General features: G+C 52.8%; 1 protein-coding gene across 1 annotated transcript in view; it reads left to right on the forward strand.

The window, feature by feature from the left end:
- Positions 1-19,072, forward strand: part of COL5A3 (collagen type V alpha 3 chain) — a 50,978-nt gene that overhangs the window by 28,851 nt on the left and 3,055 nt on the right. Inside the window, exons 29-62 of the mRNA XM_017500204.2 lie at positions 950-1,003; positions 1,902-1,946; positions 2,183-2,236; positions 2,350-2,394; positions 3,040-3,093; positions 3,195-3,248; positions 3,669-3,722; positions 3,847-3,954; positions 4,105-4,194; positions 4,454-4,507; positions 5,531-5,638; positions 5,760-5,867; positions 5,950-6,003; positions 6,950-7,003; positions 8,443-8,550; positions 8,626-8,679; positions 8,877-8,930; positions 9,039-9,092; positions 9,226-9,279; positions 9,820-9,927; positions 11,368-11,421; positions 11,602-11,655; positions 11,945-11,998; positions 12,211-12,264; positions 12,451-12,558; positions 12,732-12,785; positions 13,274-13,327; positions 13,508-13,615; positions 13,931-13,984; positions 14,069-14,104; positions 14,860-14,913; positions 15,499-15,709; positions 15,808-15,920; positions 17,415-17,483. Coding sequence (XP_017355693.1) covers positions 950-1,003; positions 1,902-1,946; positions 2,183-2,236; positions 2,350-2,394; positions 3,040-3,093; positions 3,195-3,248; positions 3,669-3,722; positions 3,847-3,954; positions 4,105-4,194; positions 4,454-4,507; positions 5,531-5,638; positions 5,760-5,867; positions 5,950-6,003; positions 6,950-7,003; positions 8,443-8,550; positions 8,626-8,679; positions 8,877-8,930; positions 9,039-9,092; positions 9,226-9,279; positions 9,820-9,927; positions 11,368-11,421; positions 11,602-11,655; positions 11,945-11,998; positions 12,211-12,264; positions 12,451-12,558; positions 12,732-12,785; positions 13,274-13,327; positions 13,508-13,615; positions 13,931-13,984; positions 14,069-14,104; positions 14,860-14,913; positions 15,499-15,709; positions 15,808-15,920; positions 17,415-17,483 — 2,445 coding nt within the window. The remainder of the gene's footprint in view (positions 1-949; positions 1,004-1,901; positions 1,947-2,182; positions 2,237-2,349; positions 2,395-3,039; positions 3,094-3,194; positions 3,249-3,668; positions 3,723-3,846; positions 3,955-4,104; positions 4,195-4,453; positions 4,508-5,530; positions 5,639-5,759; positions 5,868-5,949; positions 6,004-6,949; positions 7,004-8,442; positions 8,551-8,625; positions 8,680-8,876; positions 8,931-9,038; positions 9,093-9,225; positions 9,280-9,819; positions 9,928-11,367; positions 11,422-11,601; positions 11,656-11,944; positions 11,999-12,210; positions 12,265-12,450; positions 12,559-12,731; positions 12,786-13,273; positions 13,328-13,507; positions 13,616-13,930; positions 13,985-14,068; positions 14,105-14,859; positions 14,914-15,498; positions 15,710-15,807; positions 15,921-17,414; positions 17,484-19,072) is intronic.

Below are 19,072 nucleotides of genomic sequence, written 5' to 3' on the forward strand. Positions count from 1 at the left end.
ATTCTAAAAATTAGCTGGGCATGGTGGCGTGCACCTGCAGCCCCAGCTATTCAGGAGGTTGAGGTAGGAGGATCACTTGAGCTAAGAAGGTGGAAGCTGCAGTGAGCTATGATTGATACCACTGCACTCCAGCCTGGGTGACAAAGTGAGACTCTGTCTCTAAAGAAAAGGAAAAAAAAATGAGTATAGGGACCATGGAGCCCCCAGATGGGAAGGGAGGGTAGAGGGATGGAATGGAATTTGAGGCTGGATGCCACCCGCACCCAGGTACTTGGCAAATCTCTTTTCTAATCTGAACTCAGTCTGCACAGTGAGGAGTGTGAGAGGATATCAGAGTCTCTGATGTCTTCCCCCAAGTGGAGGGAAGGTTCCTCCAGCATGGACTGGAGTCAGTTAACAAATATTAAAAAGCACTCACTGTGGGGAGTAAGACCAGTGAGCTATGTCCCAGTGAAGGAAAACAGGCATTGAATAAGTAAGTGAATAAGAGTCATTTCAATGCAAGAGTTCTTGGGAAAACAAAATAGCACAATGTGACAGACAGAGGGTGACTTGGGCAATGTGTGAAAGTCAGGATGGCGGAAGAAAGGCATTCTCAGGAGGTGACATCTGAATGAGACCTAAATGGTCAGGAGTCGCTGACTGTGTGGAGACCTAGGAGAAGAGCATTTCAGGCAAAGAGAGCAGCCAGTGCAAAGGCCCTGAGGCAGGAACATACTGCTGTGCTCAAGGAATATCTAGGAGGCCAGTTTTGCTGGAGTGAAATGAGAAGGGAGGAGAGGAAGGGAGAGAAGAGAAGAGGGCTGCCTTGGAGGAGACTGGGGCTAGAGACCAAGGAAGCTTCTGGAATCAGTGACCTGGAAATGCCCCAAAGGACGATATGAAGGGTCAATTCCATGCACCACTCACTCTTCACCCTCAAGTCTTCTTTCTAATTCTCTTCACTCAGGGATCCATTGGATTTCCCGGGCCCCTGGGACCCATAGGAGAGAAAGGGAAGTCGGTGAGTCATGACCGGGGTAAGGGAGAGGGGCGAACTTGTCCAAGGGGAACAGCATGTGTGGATGTGCCCGATGATGGGTGTCTGTGTCTATGCCTGGAAGCACTTGTGTGCACACATGCTATTATATGCAATGCGTGACATGTAGGTGACCACACATGGTATTACTGTAAATATGACTGTAAGTACGTGTATGTGTGTTTCATGTGTCTTTCAATATAGATCAGACAGGGTTTGGGTACTGCAGCCTGCAGGCCTGTGCCTGGGCAAACAAGGGCATGATGGTGGGCATAAATGTGTGCAAGAAGCTTGTACACACATGTGAAAGGACAGGTGTATACACATGTGTGTGCTTCTGTGCACACTGAGTGATGTGTATACAGGCATATGTTGTATTTGTGTTGCTATGTGTGTATTGTAACAGCGTTAATGAACATTGTATATATGTACATGAGTGTATGTATGCTGCTCTGCTTACCAGGACAAGGTCCTCAGATGAATCCAGGCATGCATGTGTTTACAGTGGGTATACATGTGCGCAAAAGATCTATTGCATGATGAGATCTGTATCTCATCTTCAGGCTGTGGGTTGCCAAATGCACGCCATGATTGCATGCAATCATGTATGCATACTGCACAGCTGTGATAAATATATGTCTGTGTGGGCAAACATGCTTGCACATTTGGACTCTGTAGATGCAATGATAGTTGTAATTGTGTGTGTATCTTTGCATGGTTGTGAGTATAAGTTGTATTTGTGTGTATGTGTATGACTGAAAGGCTTGTGAATAAATGTGTGGCAGACACCTTTCTGGGTCTGTGACTAGGTGCCATTTTGTGTTTGTGTCATGCCTTTGCACTCTAATTTTCTTCTGCTTTCTCTCTTACAATTTATTTTCAGGGAAAGGCAGGACAGCCAGGGCTGGAAGGAGAGCGGGGACCACCAGTAAGAAAATAGAGAGTGCCCCTACCCTGCTGGGACTTCGGGACAGGGCTGGGAAGGAGAGGTGGTGGAGGGATCATCAGTGGGCAGGGAAAGGGTTTCGGTTACATCAATGACCCTGGTGGGGTGGGAGAGGGAGTCACAAGGGGAGAGGACCTGGAAGACTCGGTCCCATCTCCCATGCTCCCCTAACCCCTCACATCTGATCTTTGCCTTTTTTTTTTTTTTTTTTTGCTCAGGGCTCCCGTGGAGAGAGGGGGCAACCAGGTGCCACAGGGCAACCAGGCCCCAAGGTATGGGATGGGTGGGCGATCAAGGCCCCCCATGCCCCAGGCTCAGCTAGTCCCTCCCAGTTTTTCCCAGTTGAGTTTGTTCTGGGGCCTGAGTCTCATTCACTCTGTCCTAGGGCGATGTGGGCCAGGACGGGGCCCCTGGGATCCCTGGAGAAAAGGTGAGTGTGTGTGTGTGTGTGTGTGTGTGTGTGTGTGTGTGTGTGTGAGAGAGAGAGACAGAGAGAGAGAGAGAGAGAGAGAGAGAAAGAGAGAGAGAGAGCTTCTGAGTGGAGGACAAGCCCAGGAGATGAAGAGACATTATAATGCAGTGGGAAGACCACAGCTTCATTGGGTGTGGTGGTGCCTGCCTGTAGTCCCAGCTACTCTGGAGGCTGAGAAGAGAGCATCACTTGAGCCCAGGAGTTGGAAGCTGCAGTGAGCTATGATCACACCACTGCACTCCAACTTGGGTGACAGAGCAAGACTCCATCATTAAAAAAAGAAAAAAGAAGGAGCACAGCCTCTGAAGTCAGAGCCATGAGTTCAAGTCCTGGCTCTGCCACCCACCTACTGTGTGACATTGGGCAAGCCAGTTAACTTCTCTGTACCTTAGTTTTCTCCTCTGTAAAATGGAAGTAACCTTAGCCTCCACCCTAAAGGGCTGCAGTAGTGAATACAATGACTTGCTGTGTGGAGAATGCCCTGCCTTGTGCCTGGCATGCAGTAAGCACTCAGTATGTGCTGGCTCCTGTTGTTGCTGTGTCAGGCTCAGGGAGTGGGCAGTCAGGCAGGAGGATGAGATAATGACTTCGGCTCCATTTCAGGGCCTCCCTGGTCTGCAAGGCCCTCCAGGATTCCCCGGGCCAAAGGGCCCCCCTGTGAGTGATGTCACCCTCATTGTGGGTTGGGTGGGTGGAGGATGTGGGAAGGGAGGAAGCCTTGTATCTGTGCCCCAACTCTTTCCTACCTCACCCCCCAGGGTCACCAAGGTAAAGATGGACGACCAGGGCACCCTGGACAGAGAGGAGAATTGGTGAGTAACCCCTCAACCTTTGATACCTGATCCTTTTATTTATTTATTTTTTTAATGGGACAGAGTCTCGCTCTGTTGCTCAGGCTAGAGTGCAGTAGGGCGATCTCAGCTCACTGCAACCTGTGCCTCCGGGATTCAAGCAATTCTCCTGCCTCAGCCTCCTGAGTGGGACTACAGGAGTATGCCACCACGCCTGGCTATTTTTGGTATTTTTAGTAGAGACGGGGCTCCATCATGTTGGCCAGGCTCGTCTCGAACTCTTGGCTTCGAGTGGCCCCACCTACCACGACTTTCCAAAGTGCTGCGATTACAGGCATGAGCCGCTGCGCCTGGCCAGATTCCCGATCCTATTTGTCTTCCCCTCCCCCATCCCTTCCCCATGTAACATTCCCCCCCGCCCCATTTAATTTTTCTCTCCAGGGCTTCCAAGGTCAGACAGGCCCGCCTGGACCAGCTGGTGTCTTGGGCCCTCAGGTCAGCGTGGACTCCTTAAACTTCCCTTGTTTTGTACCAGTTGGGGGATGTTTAGAAGGAAGCTGGACACCTGAGCATCTCCCCCAGGCCACCCTCACTCAAGAGGAGCCTTCTTCCTCACCAGGGAAAGACAGGAGAAGTGGGACCTCTGGGTGAAAGGGGGCCTCCGGGTCCCCCTGGACCTCCTGGTGAACAAGGTCTTCCTGGCCTGGAAGGCAAAGAGGGAGCCAAGGTGAGACACTGTCTACTGGAGATTTTGGCTGAACATCCAAGATCAACCAAGGGCTCAGAATCAGTCTCGTGGGGGAGGGGCCCTGAGTCACAGACTAGAAGGAGACAGCCCCTCCCTGGAGCTTGACTTCCCTCCTTTCCACTTCCGCAGGGGGAACTGGGACCACCAGGACCCCTTGGGAAGGAAGGGCCAGCTGGACCCAGGGGCTTTCCTGGCCCCAAGGGGGCCCCTGGGGACCCGGTAAGTATCTTTGGAGACCCTCTCGCATGTCCCTTAGAGAAGGAAAGGATGGGGGGCTGCAGGGGGTTGGGGGAATGGCATTTGGAGTAGGGGAAATGATGAAAGAAAAAAGACGGTGGCGGGAACTGAGAGGCAGACCCCTCAAAGCTCAGTGTCCAGTCCCAGGAGAGGGGTGGGGACTGTGAGCTCCCCCTAGAGGAAGACAGGACTTGGGGACACCGTTGGGAGTCTCTTGACTGTGAATTTTCGTCTCCTTCAGGGACCTACTGGTTTGAAGGGTGACAAGGGACCCCCAGGGCCCGTCGGGGCCAATGTAAGTATAGCCCTGTGTGCTGGGTAGGGGGCAGGGTGGAGGGACTCAAGGTGTCTTGGAAGCTTGACATTGTCATGATAAAACCCATGATGGAGACCAAGGTGGGTGGATCACTTGACGCCAGGAGTTCGAGACCAGCCTGACCAACATGGTGGAAACCTGTTTCTACTCAAAATACAAAAATTAGCCGGACATGGTGGTGGATGCCTGTAATCCCAGCTACTCTGGAGGCTGAGGCAGGAGAATCTCTTGAACCTGGGCAGTAGAGGTTGCAGTGAGCCGAGATCAGTTCTGTTGCTTACTGGCTGGGCAATTGTATTCCTTGGCAAGCCTCAGTTTCCTTGTCTGTAAAATAGCCATGATGAGAAGCCTCATCTCAGGTATGATCACAAGCCTCAATGAGATGATTTATCCAACAAATACTTACCTGTGTGTTGGCCACCAACATATAAAAACCCTTTTTCTTGGGCCAGGCGTGGTGGCTCATGCTTGTAACCCCAGCGCTTTGGGAGGCTGAGGATGGAGGATTGCTTGAGCCCAGGAGTTTGAGACCAGCCTGGGTAACATAGCCAGACCCTGTCTTTACCAATACATACATAAACATATATATACATATATATACACATACATACACATGTAAATGCATATGTATTTGTGTGTATGTATATATGTGTATATAAATACATATGTGTGTATATATGTATATAAATATATATGTGTATGTGTGTGTGTGTGTATGTGTGTGTGTGTATGTGTGTGTGTGTATGTGTATGTGTGTGTATGGGCTGCCAGGAGGACTTTGGCTTTTGCTCTAAGTGATATGGGAGCCATGGAGTGTTCTTGAGCAGGAGAAGAACGTGCCCTGCCCCTCACATGCTCACAGGCACCTCTGGCTGCTGCAGGAAGGGAACAATTTAGATACCGTCTTGATAATTGCAGAACTCAGTACCTGGTGGCTTAAAAACCCTCTATAAAGGAGGGCTACTACTGGTATTATTCTTGACCTGTCACCTCTGTTTTCAGGGCTCCCCTGGTGAGCGGGGTCCTCTGGGCCCAGCAGGAGGCATTGGACTTCCTGGCCAAAGTGGCAACCAAGGCCCCGTTGGGCCTGCAGGCGAGAAGGGGTCCCCAGTAAGTGACCTGCCCATCCCATTCCTAGGGCCCCCTCAGGGTCTGGCCCAGCCACATCCCAGGAATGGGCTCCTGCAGGACATTCCTGCCCTGACATTCCCCTTTCCATTCCCCACAACAGGGAGAACGTGGCCCCCCTGGCCCCACTGGCAAAGATGGGATCCCAGGGCCCCTAGGGCCTCTGGGACCCCCTGGAGCTGCTGGGCCTTCTGGCGAGGAAGGGGACAAGGTGAGTGGTTCACAGAGAGGAAGGGTCCAGGGGAGGATGGGGGTGAACGGAAGCTGGGTCCTTCATCCCATTTCCTCTGCAGGGGGACGTCGGCGCCCCTGGTCACAAGGGGATCAAAGGCGATAAAGGAGATGCGGTGAGTGGAGATCCCCAGTGAGGCGGGGTGGGGCAGGTAGCAGAAGAGAGAGGAGGTCAGGGATGTGGAGATCATTATGGGGGAGGAGAGGCCATGGAGTTTTCTGCCTTCCCAGGCACCATCTTGACACCTACATGCAACAAAAGGTACTTGAGCTGCCTGGAGCAGTGGGGCCACAGAACCCAACTGTAGACAGGATAAGGATAGCTGGGGCTCCCGAAGAACTGGAAAGGCACTGGGGTGGGGGTGACCTCCTTCTCCCTTCTTTTTTTTTTTTTTTTTTTTTGACGGAGTTTCGCTCTTGTTACCCAGGCTGGAGTGCAATGGCGCGATCTCGGCTCACCGCAACTTCCGCCTCCTGGGTTCAGGCAATTCTCCTGCCTCAACCTCCTGAGTAGCTGGGATTACAGGCACGCGCCACCATGCCCAGCTAATGTTTTGTATTTTTAGTAGAGACGGGGTTTCACCATGTTGACCAGGATGGTCTCGATCTCTTGACCTCGTGATCCACCCGCCTCGGCCTCCCAAAGTGCTGGGATTACAGGCTTGAGCCACCGCACCCGGCCTCCTTCTCCCTTCTTAGTGACACGTCCTTCTCTCTGCCTGTGACTCCACATGGCAGGCACTGAGGCATCTGATTCCCAACTTCCCCCCAGAACGTCAGCTCCAGTGTCCCCCATCACTGAGCCAGCTTCGTCCCTGGTCTTGGTAGAACTTGTGGGGAAAGGTCCTGATGGCCAGGGCTGGGCTTAGGACAGGTGTCTGTCTCTGGTCCCATTAGCTGATGGCTGAGAAGACAGGATTTGGGGGGATGCAGCTGTGCTGCCGGGTGGGGGAAGTTGTTCTCATAAAGGGGTGTGGGTAGGGAGGTGGCGATTGATATATCCAGTGCCCTCTCTGATCTTACACCTGAGGAAGTTTTTTATTCTGTTTCCTGTTCTCCCAGGGCCCACCTGGACCAGCAGGGATACGGGGTCCTGCAGGACATCCAGGTCTCCCAGTGAGTGCTCACAGCTTTGTTTTCCTTCTCTGGATCCTTGATGGGAAGGGATACTGGGAGCAAATGACAGTGGAAACACACGGACTCAATCGAAACCCCAAACCCAACCCTGGTCCTCCCCAAATGCTGACACCCAGTGTGAACTCAACCCCAGAATCTGACTCAATCCCAACCCAACCATGTCTTCTCCTCAATACCAACACCCAATATGAACTCACCCCGAGAGTCAGAGTCAATCCCAACCGAACCATGTCTTCCTCTCAATACCAACACCCCATGTGAACTTAACCCCAGAATCTGGGTCAATCCCAACCCAACCATGTGCTCCCTCAATACCAACACCCAATGTGAACTCACCCCCAGAGTCTGGTTCAGTCTCAACCTCATCCTCAACGTTAATCTGCCCCTCTATATTGATGCCCAATGTGAATTCAACCCTACAATTGGACTCAGTTCCAACCTAAACCCAGCTCTGAACCCCATTTTAGCCCCGCCTCAACTCTGCTCATGACCTTAACCTCAGTCCTACTCAAACCTTATCTTCGGCCAGGCATGGTGGCTCCTGCCTGTAATCCCAGCACTTTCGGAGGCCAAGGCAGGTGGATCACCTGAGGTCAGGAGTTCGAGACCAGCCTGGCCAAATAGTGAAACCCCATCTCTACTAAACATACAAAAAAATTAGTCGGACTTGGTGGCAGGCACCTATAATCCCAGCTACTCAGGAGGCCGTAATAGGAGAATTGCTTGAATCCAGGAGGCAGAGACTGCAGTGAGCCAAGATTGCACCACTGCACTCCACCCATCTAAAAAAAAAATGCCAGGCATGGGTGGCACATGCTTGTAATCCCAGCTACTCGGGAGGCTGAAGCAGGAGAACTGCTTGAATCGGGGAGGCAGAGGTTGCAGTGAGCCAAGATCATGCCACTGCACTCCAGCCTGGATGACAGAGTGAGACTCCTTAAAACAAAACGAAACAAACAAAAACAACCAACCAAACAAATCTCTTAAACAAGCCATGACCCAGACCTGTCCTTTTTGTTTATTACCATACTATAGGAACATACAGCCCTATTTTTAACCCTGCCTCTGACCCACGCTTCTGATGCTGACCCCAGACCTGAACTCAAACTTTGAATATGACCCTGGCCCCAACCTTAAACCCAACGCTAAATCCTATCTCAACCCCATTTGAACCCTGCCCGTGAACTGAACCTCAACTGCACATCCAACTCACTGTTTAACACCTTGACTCAACCCTTGACTTCATTCCCAAGCCCTGTTCCTTAACCTGGACCCCAACTCCAAACTCAACCCTGACCCTCCCTAAACTTAACCTGAACCCTGACTCTGACCCTTAACCTCAGTCCTGACCCTTGAGCCTCATTCTGCACTAATCCCTGACCCAGATCCTAAATATGACCCTGTCTGTGTTCTTCCAGGGAGCAGACGGGGCTCAGGGGCGCCGGGGACCCCCAGGCCTCTTTGGGCAGAAAGGAGATGATGGAGTCAGAGGCTTTGTGGGGGTGATTGGCCCTCCTGGATTGCAGGTAGGTGTCTGGGTTTGGGATGTCACCTCTGAGTCTCCCTACCTGGTGCCCCAATCTTGCTTCTTTGTTCCACAGGGGCTACCAGGCCCTCCTGGAGAAAAAGGGGAGGTTGGAGACGTTGGGTCCATGGTATGCACTCCCAGGGAAAGGTTGGGGGTGGGGAGAGGATGGTGGCGTTACAGGGTTGGGGGAGGCATTAGATTCATTTGAGGGACATTGTCATTTTAAGGTCCTCAAGGGTAACCAGCATCGAGAGTGGTATCTGTGGTCACCGTGGCCTTTTGGGGGCCATGGGGTCACTGGATACTATTCTGACCCTTCCACAGGGTCCCCATGGAGCTCCAGGTCCTCGGGGACCCCAAGGCCCCAGTGGATCAGAGGTGAGAACTCTTGGGAGGCCAAGATGGCTCAGAGATGGGGCACCCATTTCCTAGTAAGAAGATGTTGGAATTCCATAGTCCCGCTCCTACCCCTTGCTGTCTCTCCAGGGCATTCCAGGGCTGCCTGGAGGAGTTGGTCAGCCAGGCGCCGTGGGTGAGAAGGTGAGCGGTGGAAAGCAGGGGCTGCACAGGGGGGAAGAGGCAAATCCAGTCCTGAGGGGCAGGACCATTCTGGGGAGCCCCTCCCTGTCTGCTAGGTTGGGACCTCTCCCCATCCTCACTTTGCCTCTTGCAGGGTGAGCCAGGGGAGGCTGGAGACCCAGGGCCTCCAGGAGCCCCAGGCATCCCGGTGAGTGACTATGTGATGTGGTCCCTGCACTCATCTCAGGGAACCCCTGACCCCTGGGCATCTTAGGCCACCTTGATCTCTGTGCAGTCAAAAGTCATCCACTCACCCCTGTCCTGTGGGCATCCCTGATTACCTTGAGGAAGGACATGTGGAAGGTCTCAGACAGGGCTGCTATGTACAGTTCTGCAGGTTGCACGCTGCACAAGACTGCATGGCCCAGAGGATAGGTGAGGGCTCAAATCTGAGTCATGAGTCCTGACTTGAGGATGAGTTGCCCAGAGGGGACCCCTCTTCTAATTCATTCAAGGGCAGCACATGGGCTAGGCCAACCTTGCACATAACCAGTGGGCACCTATACCATCCTGACCTTTCACTGTCATAGCTAGCTCCTTCTGACCTTTGATCCTTGGACAGCCTAGTCTACTCTGAACCCTGACCCCAGAAAAGTCCCAGACCACCCCGATACCTGAATCCAAGTATGCTAATCCTTGATCCCTAGACAGTCCAGGCCACTCTGACCTCTGATCTGTTTCTGTCAAGGGGCCCAAAGGAGACATTGGTGAAAAGGGGGACTCAGGCCCATCTGGAGCTGCTGGACCCCCAGGCAAGAAAGGTCCCCCTGGAGAGGATGGAGCCAAAGGGAACATGGTGAGCCCTGGGGGGAAGTGGAGGCAGACATGTGAGGGGGCGCTTGAGTGTGCTTGAAGCTCTCCCAAATTTTTTACTGATTTCATGAGCAACCCCCAGAACATGGATGGATGGATTAATAAACAAGTGGCCAGGCTCAGTGTTTCACACCTGTAATCCCAGCACTTTGGGAGGCCAAGGCGGGTGGATCACAAGGTCAGGAGTTCAAGACCAGCCTGGCCAATATGGTGAAACCCTGTCTCAACTAAAAGAGATACAAAACTTATCCAGGCATGGCGGGATGTGCTGCCTTGGGAGGCTGAGGCAGGAGAAATGCTTGAACCAGGGAGGCAGAGGTTGCAGTGAGCTGAGATTGTGCCACTGCACTCCAGCCTGGACAACAGAGCGAGACTCCGTCTCAATAAATAAATGGATGAATGGATGAATCAGTGAATTAATGAATGGACAAGTGAATAAATCAGTGGATGGATGAATATGCAAATGAATAAATGCGTATGAATAAATGAGTGAATGAATGAATGAATAAATTAAGAACAAGTAAATTAATGGACGCATGAATGTGAATGAATGGATGAATAAATGAGTGGCCAAATGGACAAATGAGTGAGTGAATGAGTGAATGATGACTGAATGGATGGACAGATGTATAAGTGAACGAAATTACTGAATAGATGAGTGAATGGATGGATGGATGAGTGAATTAGTGAATAAATGTGTGAACGAAACAGAAATGGCCGGACACGGTGGCTCACACCTGTAATCCCAGCACTTTTGGAGGCCGAGGCAGGCAGATCACAAGGTCGGGAGTTCAAGACCAGCCTGGCCAATATGGTGAAACCCCATCTCTACTAAAAAAAAATACACACACACACACACCAAAAGAAACATATATGTACAGTGCTTATACATCATTGTATGGCATGAAAGTTGATTTCACAGCGAATCATTCTAACACTGTTGTAAAGGTGAAGGTTAAATTGGGTCACATTGGGAGTGGATGTGGGATTTGGTGTTGAGGTGAAGGTTGAGGCCCTTTTGCCACCACAGTAGGGTTTGGGGTAGGTGGAGGTCAGGGAGGGGCTTTAACATCGGTGGGACCTCCACTTGAGTCTCATCGTTCGGAATGTCCCTTCTCTGAGTATATGGATGCATAAATGAATGAATGAAGGGATGGACAAGTGAATGCCCAGTTTTCCCTGTGAGTCCCGAGCTGGGAGGCTGTGAGGAGGCTGCAGTGAGACCATGCATGCAGCATTCTTAGCTCAGAGCCTGCACCCATGAAATGGGAGAATGTTTGCTCTACCAGGCCAGGGATTTTATGTTTTGCTCACGAATGTGTTCCCAGAAAGCAAACTGTTCCTGGATACAGTTGATCTGTTTCATAAATGCGTGATTGCTCAACAATTCAGAGATGTGATTATTAATCATTCTGTGTTCCAGGGCCCCACAGGGCTCCCTGGAGATCTAGGGCCCCCAGGAGACCCTGGAGTTTCAGTGAGTGTGACCCCCTCCCCTCCCCAATCCTGGCATGTTTCCGGATTGTGTCCCCATCTCCCCACCCCCACAGACCTGGGCACTGACAGTGGAACCAATAACCTTCGTTTGCCTCCAAGCCCCACCCCAAATTCTCATGTACCCTCATCACCCCACTCAACTCTGTCTTCCCCCATGCAGGGCATAGACGGTTCCCCAGGGGAGAAGGGAGACCCTGGTGACGTTGGGGGGCCGGTGAGTGGGGAAACAGGGTGTGATGCTGGGAGGGGGGTTGGGGAGCTGAGTAAATTGGGGGGCAGGGGAGTGGGCTAGTGGGGTACCCAAGGCTCCTGCAGATGCTCCTGCTTCACCTCTCTGGGGACCCCCAGGAATGTGAACAGCTTGAGGGAGCAGGTGGGAGGTGGGAGTGCCCGGTGCTGGGGTGATGCCTACGGAAGGCTGTCCTCTGGTCCAAGGCGTCCTAAAACAGTGAGGCTCAAACAACATTAGCTGAGACCACAGCTGGTGTCCTTGTCTCCTCCAGGGCCCGCCTGGAGCTTCTGGGGAACCCGGCGCCCCTGGGCCCCCCGGCAAGAGGGTAAGTGATGAACCACCTCCTGGATCCCTGACTTACCCACAGCCCCCACTCACCTTACAGACCCCACTCACCCACAGGCTCCACTCACCCACAGCCCCCACTCACCTTACAGATCCCCACATACCCACAGCCCCCACTCACCCCACAGCCCCCAGTCACCCCTCAGACCCCCAGTCAGCCCCTAACCTCCCCTCACTTCTTTCCCTTCCCAGGGTCCTTCAGGCCGCATGGGTCGAGAAGGCAGAGAAGGGGAGAAAGGTGCCAAGGTGAGTCCCTCTGAAAAGGGGAAGGGTCCCTGTGCTATCCTAGGCCAATAGTGGGGCCACCAGGTGAGGGTGGACCTGTGACCACCCCAGGCACCCACTCTTTCTGGGTCCTGGGTGGTATCTGGCTGTGGACCATGAGGCAGGAATCCTCTGACTCTGTCCCCCTCTTGCCTGTGTCCATTTCAGGGAGAGCCAGGTCCTGACGGGCCCCCAGGGAGGACAGGTCCAATGGGGGCTCGAGGGCCTCCTGGACGTGTGGGACCCGAAGGTCTTCGAGGGATCCCCGGCCCTGTGGTGAGTGGGGTGGAGCAGGGGTGGGACAGGGTGGGTCCAGCCCCTCCCCCCGCCTGCTCCCAGGTTGCAATCCCATCACCATCTGGAGGGGCTGCCCCTGGTACATGGTGCAGGGGGGTCCACACTGGGTTCTGGCAGGGTGCAGCCCATCCCATGTTCTGTTTCATCCTCAGGGTGAACCAGGCCTCCTGGGATCGCCTGGACGGATGGGCCCTCCCGGCCCCCTGGTAAGAGACTTGCTTATCCCTGCGGTCCTGGCTCTGAGGACCAATCTGGGCACCCAGTGACCACCTAGTGAGCACTGGTGCAGGCTGACGCTCACTGACCATCTGAATGTCCATACTGTCTGTGTCTACTAACTTTCTGCTCTGACCTTCCACCCTGATGGTCTACACTGCTGGTCTCTATAACTGTCTGCTCTAACACTCCACCTTGATGGTCTACACTGAGCACACCGACCCTCCACCTTGATGGTCTACACTGAGCACCCATGCTGACCTTGGCCACTGACCACTCACATTGTCTATCCTCCAATCAGCCCCTCATTGGCTCTCATCATCCCACCTTGGCCTACACTGACCATGCTTTGACTCCATCCCTGATCATTCCCATTTGAAATGTGCATAATTTCCCATGTGACCATCCCCTAGCCACCCACACGGACCTTGAGCATTCACATTTGAGAATCCCTCACTGACAATTGCTCTCCTCCCAGGGGCCCTCTGGCCTCCCAGGGCTGAAGGGAGATGCTGGCCCCAAGGGGGAAAAGGTAAGAATATCATTCCATTATTCTCTTCCCCATCTCCTCCCCTCTTTCCCTCCCTCCCTGGCCAGGGGCTGGGAGATTAGGGCCTCCCCTGTTCCCAAACTTATCACCCTAAGGCTCTAGGAGAAAAATCTCCTGCATCCTCCCATGTCCTCCGCTGCCTGTGCCTCTTTTGTCCTCCAGGGCCACATTGGATTGATTGGTCTCATTGGCCCCTCGGGGGAAGCTGGTGAGAAAGGAGATCAGGGGTTGCCAGGTGTGCAGGGACCTCCTGGCCCCAAGGGAGACCCTGTGAGTGTTCTGCCCAGAGTGGGAGAAATATGTTTGAAGGAGGGGTGGGTGGAGGACCTGTTGGGAGATTGTGGGTATGGGGTCCGGGAAATGTGGGTCTGAATTAATAAGGGTGTGTCTGGGGAAAATAGGGGGCTGTATCTGGAAACTGGCAAGTTGGAGGCCGCGTCTGGGGTTTGAGGTCTCTCTGTTGGGGAATTGGAGGCTTGCCTAGGGTTTGGGTCTTCCTTGGATGGGATTGAAGGCTTGTCTGGGGGATCTGTAAGGGCAATAGGGTGTACCCCACCAATACTGACCCTGATGTCCTTTCCCAAGGGTCCCCCTGGTCCCATCGGCTCTCTGGGCCACCCTGGGCCCCCAGGCATGGTGGTGAGTATGAAGGGAATCTTGTGGGATGAGGTCACTATGGCAGACCAGGCCAGGACCTCAGCTCTCCCTGTCTGTGCCCCACAGGGCCCTCTGGGACAGAAAGGCTCAAAGGGGTCTCCGGTGAGTACACCCTGCTTCCCTGGGCTTGTTGCAGCCCAGCTCCCATCCCCTCCACTGCATGCGAATCCTCCACGCCTCTGCCTTCATTTCTTTCTTTATTCATGCCATCGTGCCTTTGACAAATATTTATTCAACACCTACTGTTGTATTTCATCAGATCCAAAATGCCATCAATTATAAGATGTACCATTATTTATAAACTGCTAGGAGAGAAAACAGTTCTGTCAAGTAAACGATGACTTGCCAAAGATGTTAAGATGCTGATTTCAGAGACATTAAAACATGAAAATTTGTGGCTGGGCATGGTGGCTTACACCTGTAATCCCAGCACTTTGGGAGGTTGAGGCGGGCTGATCACGAGGTCAGGAGTTAGAGACCAGCCTGGCCAACCTGGTGAAACCCTGTCTCTACTAAAAATACAAAAATTAGCTGGGCATCCTGGTGGGCGCCTGTAATTCCAGCTACTCGGGAGGCTGAGGCAGGAGAATCGCTTGAACCCAGGAGGCAGAGGTTGCAGAGAGCCGAGACTGTGCCACTGCACTCCAGCCAAGAAGGAGGGAAGGGGAAGGGGAAGGGGAAGGAGAAGGGGAAGGGGAAGGGGAAGGGAGAAAGGAAGGAAGGAAATTTTGTGTCTTATAGTACTGAAAACTTTATGTCCTTTCCCCAAGGCTGTGTGTGTGTGTGTGTGTGTGTGTGTGTGTGTTGGTGGGAAGGGTCTCCACAGAGCTCACCCTCCAAGTGACTTCTCCCTACAGGGTTCCATGGGCCCCCGTGGAGACACCGGACCTGCAGGCCCCCCAGGTCCCCCCGTGAGTTCCCCAGGGAGAGGGGGCTGAGCGCCAAGGCCTGGGGGGAGAGCAAGGACTATATCTGGGTGTCCCCAGAGGGTCCTTCTGTGCCCAGCACTGGGCCAGGCACACACTGGTGTTCATGGGATGTAGGTGAAGAGGGCAGTTCCCTGCAAAACACCAAGGAAGGTCTGGGCTGGGAGGGGGGTTTAAGGGGACACCCATGGGGGCTCTGACCTGGGTCTTCTCTCCCGGACCCCATCTCTCCCTTCCCATCTCTCCATCTCCTTTACCTGTCTCTGGCTCCCTTGCGCCACTATTTCATCTCTTCTCTTTCCTGCTCTGTCTCCCTCTGTGTCTGCTTTTCCTGCGGTTTTCTATTTTGTCCTCTTGCAATCTGGCTTCTCCCCGTCTCTGAATCTGTCTCTTTCCTGTGTGTCTCTCCCTGTCTGCTTCTCTCTTTCTCTGTCTCTGCCCCTTGTTTATCTCTCCCTCCTCTTTCTCATCTGCGTCTCTCTGCCCCTTCATCTCTGCCTGTCTCTTTCTCCCGTCTGTCCCTCCCCCATCTCCCCTCCCTTCTCCTCGGTCCCCATCCCCCACACCCAGGGTCCCCCTGCCGAGCTGCACGGGCTGCGCAGGCGCCGGCGCTCGGTCCCAGCCCCGCTCCCATTCGTGGAGGGCGGCCTGGAGGAGGTGCTGGCCTCGCTCACGTCGCTGAGCTTGGAGTTGGAGCAGCTGCAGCGTCCTCCCGGCACCGCGGAGCGCCCGGGCCTCGTGTGCCACGAGCTGCACCGCAACCACCCGCACCTGCCTGATGGTGAGGTCCGGTTCCCCCGCCACTGGGATGGGATGGGGTTGGGGGTGGGGTCCGTCGGGTCCACCCGGACTCACCCATCCCGCCTGGCTCTGCGGCAGGGGAATACTGGATTGACCCCAACCAGGGCTGCGCGCGGGACTCGTTCAGGGTTTTTTGCAACTTCACGGCGGGAGGAGAGACCTGCCTCTATCCCGACAAGAAGTTTGAGATCGTGAGTGCCCCAAACCTCTCATCCCCTCCCCCAAGAAGGGCTGTTCCCTGCTCCTCACACCCACCCTCACCTTGTCTGTGATGGTATCCTTCCTTCAACTGACATTTATTGAGCACTTACTGTATATCAAGTCCTGTCTCAAGAGCTAAGACTACAGCAGAGGATCAAAAAGAAAAAGAATCAGGCCAGCGTGGTGGCATAGGCCTATAATCTCAGCATTTTCGGAGGCTGAGGCGGGTGGATTGCATGACTCAGGAGTTCGAGACCAGCCTGAGCAACATGGCAAAACCCCGTTTCTACAAAAATTAAAAAATTGTCCAGGCACCTGTCACCACACCCAGTTCATTTTTGTATTGTATTTTTTAGTAGAGGTGGGGTTTCACCATGTTGGTGGGACTGGTCTGAAACTCCTGGCCTCAAGTGATCCACCCATTTCGGCCTCCCAAAGTGCTGAGATTACAGGTTTGAGCCACCTCACCCAGCTCACGTTGTTATTTTTAACTGGTCTATCATCCCCTGGTTTAGTGGGAGGTCAGATGCCCAGTGCATGGGAATTTAGACAAGCTTGGACTTCCCACTTCCCGGGCCTGGAGTGTAGGCCTTGATCCCTAAACAATTGCTAACATCTGAGGGCCTCCTCTTCATTCTCCTGCTTACCTTCTACTAGCCTAAAGGGAGAGGCTGGGGCTAGGCACCGTGGTTCATACATGTAATCCCAGCACTTTGGGAGGCTGAGGTGGGAGGATCACTTGAGCTCAGGAGTTCAAGACCAGCCTGGGTGACGTAAAAAGACCCCAGCTCTTAAAAAAAAAAAAAAATCCGGGCACGGTGGCATATTCCTGTTGTCCCAGCTACTTAGGAGGCTGAGGACAGAGGATGGCTTGAACTTTGGAGGACAAGGCTGCAGTGAGCCAGTGATCACACCACTGCACTCCAGCCTGGGTGACAGAATAAGACACTCAAAAAATTAAAAAAATTAAAAAGCTGGGCATGGTGGTGCACACCTGTAGTTCCAGCTATTCAGGAGGCTGCGGTGAGAGGATTGCTTGAGCCCACGAGTTTGAAAGTGCAGTGAGCTAAGATTATGTCACTGCATTTCAGCCTGAGTGATAGAGTGAGACCCTGTCTCAAAACTAAATTAAATAAATAAATAAATAAATAAAATAAAATGGTACCATCTGGGGACCCAGAGCTCAGTCCCACTGGGGAACCCTGGGAGACTGTAGCACTGGCACCTGAGAGTTATCCCCCTAGGAGGCAAGGGAGCTGGGGTATTTATCCACCAACTCTCATCAGTCATTGGGTGAGGGCTGCCTCAGGGGCATGAACCCCCTTTCGCTGATTGTGCACTGGCAGAGCCCATCTGTCCCAGGAGCCAGAGAACATCCTGACATGGTCACAGTCAGCAGCCTTTGGTGTGAGGAGGGAAATGCAGATGGGATCTAGGTGGCACCAAGGGCGTCTGCTACAGTGACCCTCCCCTTTCTCCTCCAGGTGAAATTGGCCTCCTGGTCCAAGGAAAAGCCTGGAGGCTGGTATAGCACATTCCGTCGAGGGAAGAAGGTGAGTCACCAGAGGCCGAGGTGGGGGTGGCATGAGAATGGATGGGAAGCAGCAGGTGAGGGGTTGAGGGATGGGTTCTTAGAGGTGAGATGAACAGGATAGAGTCTCCTCTGCCTTCCTAGGGATTGCAGGCTGCAGGTGGGGTGGCGGCAGCATCGGATGTGTGACAGGCAGTCAGTTGCCATACGGAACGATGATGGCAGGACAGGGGACGCACAGGGCATGGTGGATATTCAGAGGCAGTGCTGGAAAAACCAGAAGCCTTCCTGGTAGAGATCACAGCTCATCTGAAGCCTAAAGAATGCATTGTGTGACTGGGTGCAGTGGCTCACACCTGTAATCCCAGCACTTGAGGAGGCCAAGGCAGGTGGATCACGAGGTCAGGAGTTCAAGACCAGCCTAACCAGTATGGAGAAACCTCGTCTCTACTACTAAAAATACAAAATTAGCTGGGTGTGGTGGCACATGCCTGTAATCCCAGCTACTTGGGAGGCTGAGGCAGGAGAATCGCTTGAATCCGGGAGGTGGAGGTTGCAGTGAGCTGACATCACTCCATTGCACTCCAGCCTGGGCAACAAGAGTGAAACTCCGTCTCAAAAAAAAAACAAAACAAAAACAAAAAACGCTGGACATGGTGTCAGGCACCTATAATCCCAACTGCTTAGGAGGCTGAAGCAGAGAATTGCTTGAACGTAGGAGGCGGAGATGGCAGTGAGCAAAGATCACGCCACCGCACCCCAGCCTGGGTGACAGAGCAAGGCTCTGTCTCAAAAACAAACAAAAAAACAGAAGGTATTGTGTTAGCAAGCTAGGAAGGATAAGAACAAGTGTTCCAGGGAGAGGGAATGGCATATGCAAAGGCTCAGAGTCAAGACAGGATCTGGTGAATCTGAAGAAGAAAAAGCCACATGGCTGGACACAGTGGCTCCTGCCTGTATTCCCAGCACTTTGGGAGGCCAAGGCGGGTGGATCACTTGAGGTCAGGAGTTTGAGACCAGCCTGGCCAACATGATAAAAACCCATCTTTACTAAAAATACAAAAATTAGCCGGGCATGGTGGCACATGCCTGTAATTCCAGCTACTCGGGAGGTTGAGGCAGGAGAATTGCTTGAACCAAGGAGGCAGGGGTTGGAGTGAGCCAAGACCATGCCACTGCACTCCAGCCTGGGCAACAGAGCAAGATTCTTCCTCAAAACAAACAAACAAAAAGCATTATTAAGATATTTTGTATTTTTTCATATTAGCTCTTCAAAATCTGATGCAGATTTTACATCACAATTTGAATGCTAAATTTTATTGGGAATACTTGATCTATATTTAGATTTCATAAAACCATTGACAACAGTTCAAAAAGTAGATTCAGACTCAAGTTGTTCCAAGCATAAGCTTTCTGATAACTGGATTGAAGCTCAGTCATTAGTTATGAATTTTTTTTGTAAAAAAATTAAATGAAGTTGGGAAAAAAAGCCCCAGCCAGGCTCGCCGAGCACGGTGGCTCACACCTGTAATCATAGCACTTTGGGAGGCCGAGGCGGGTGCATCACAAGGTCAAGAAATCGAGACCATCCTGGCCAACATGGTGAAACCC

The sequence above is a fragment of the Cebus imitator genome, unplaced genomic scaffold, assembly GCF_001604975.1.
Source record: "Cebus imitator isolate Cc_AM_T3 unplaced genomic scaffold, Cebus_imitator-1.0 Scaffold263, whole genome shotgun sequence".
In the NCBI taxonomy this organism is placed as follows: domain Eukaryota; kingdom Metazoa; phylum Chordata; class Mammalia; order Primates; family Cebidae; genus Cebus; species Cebus imitator.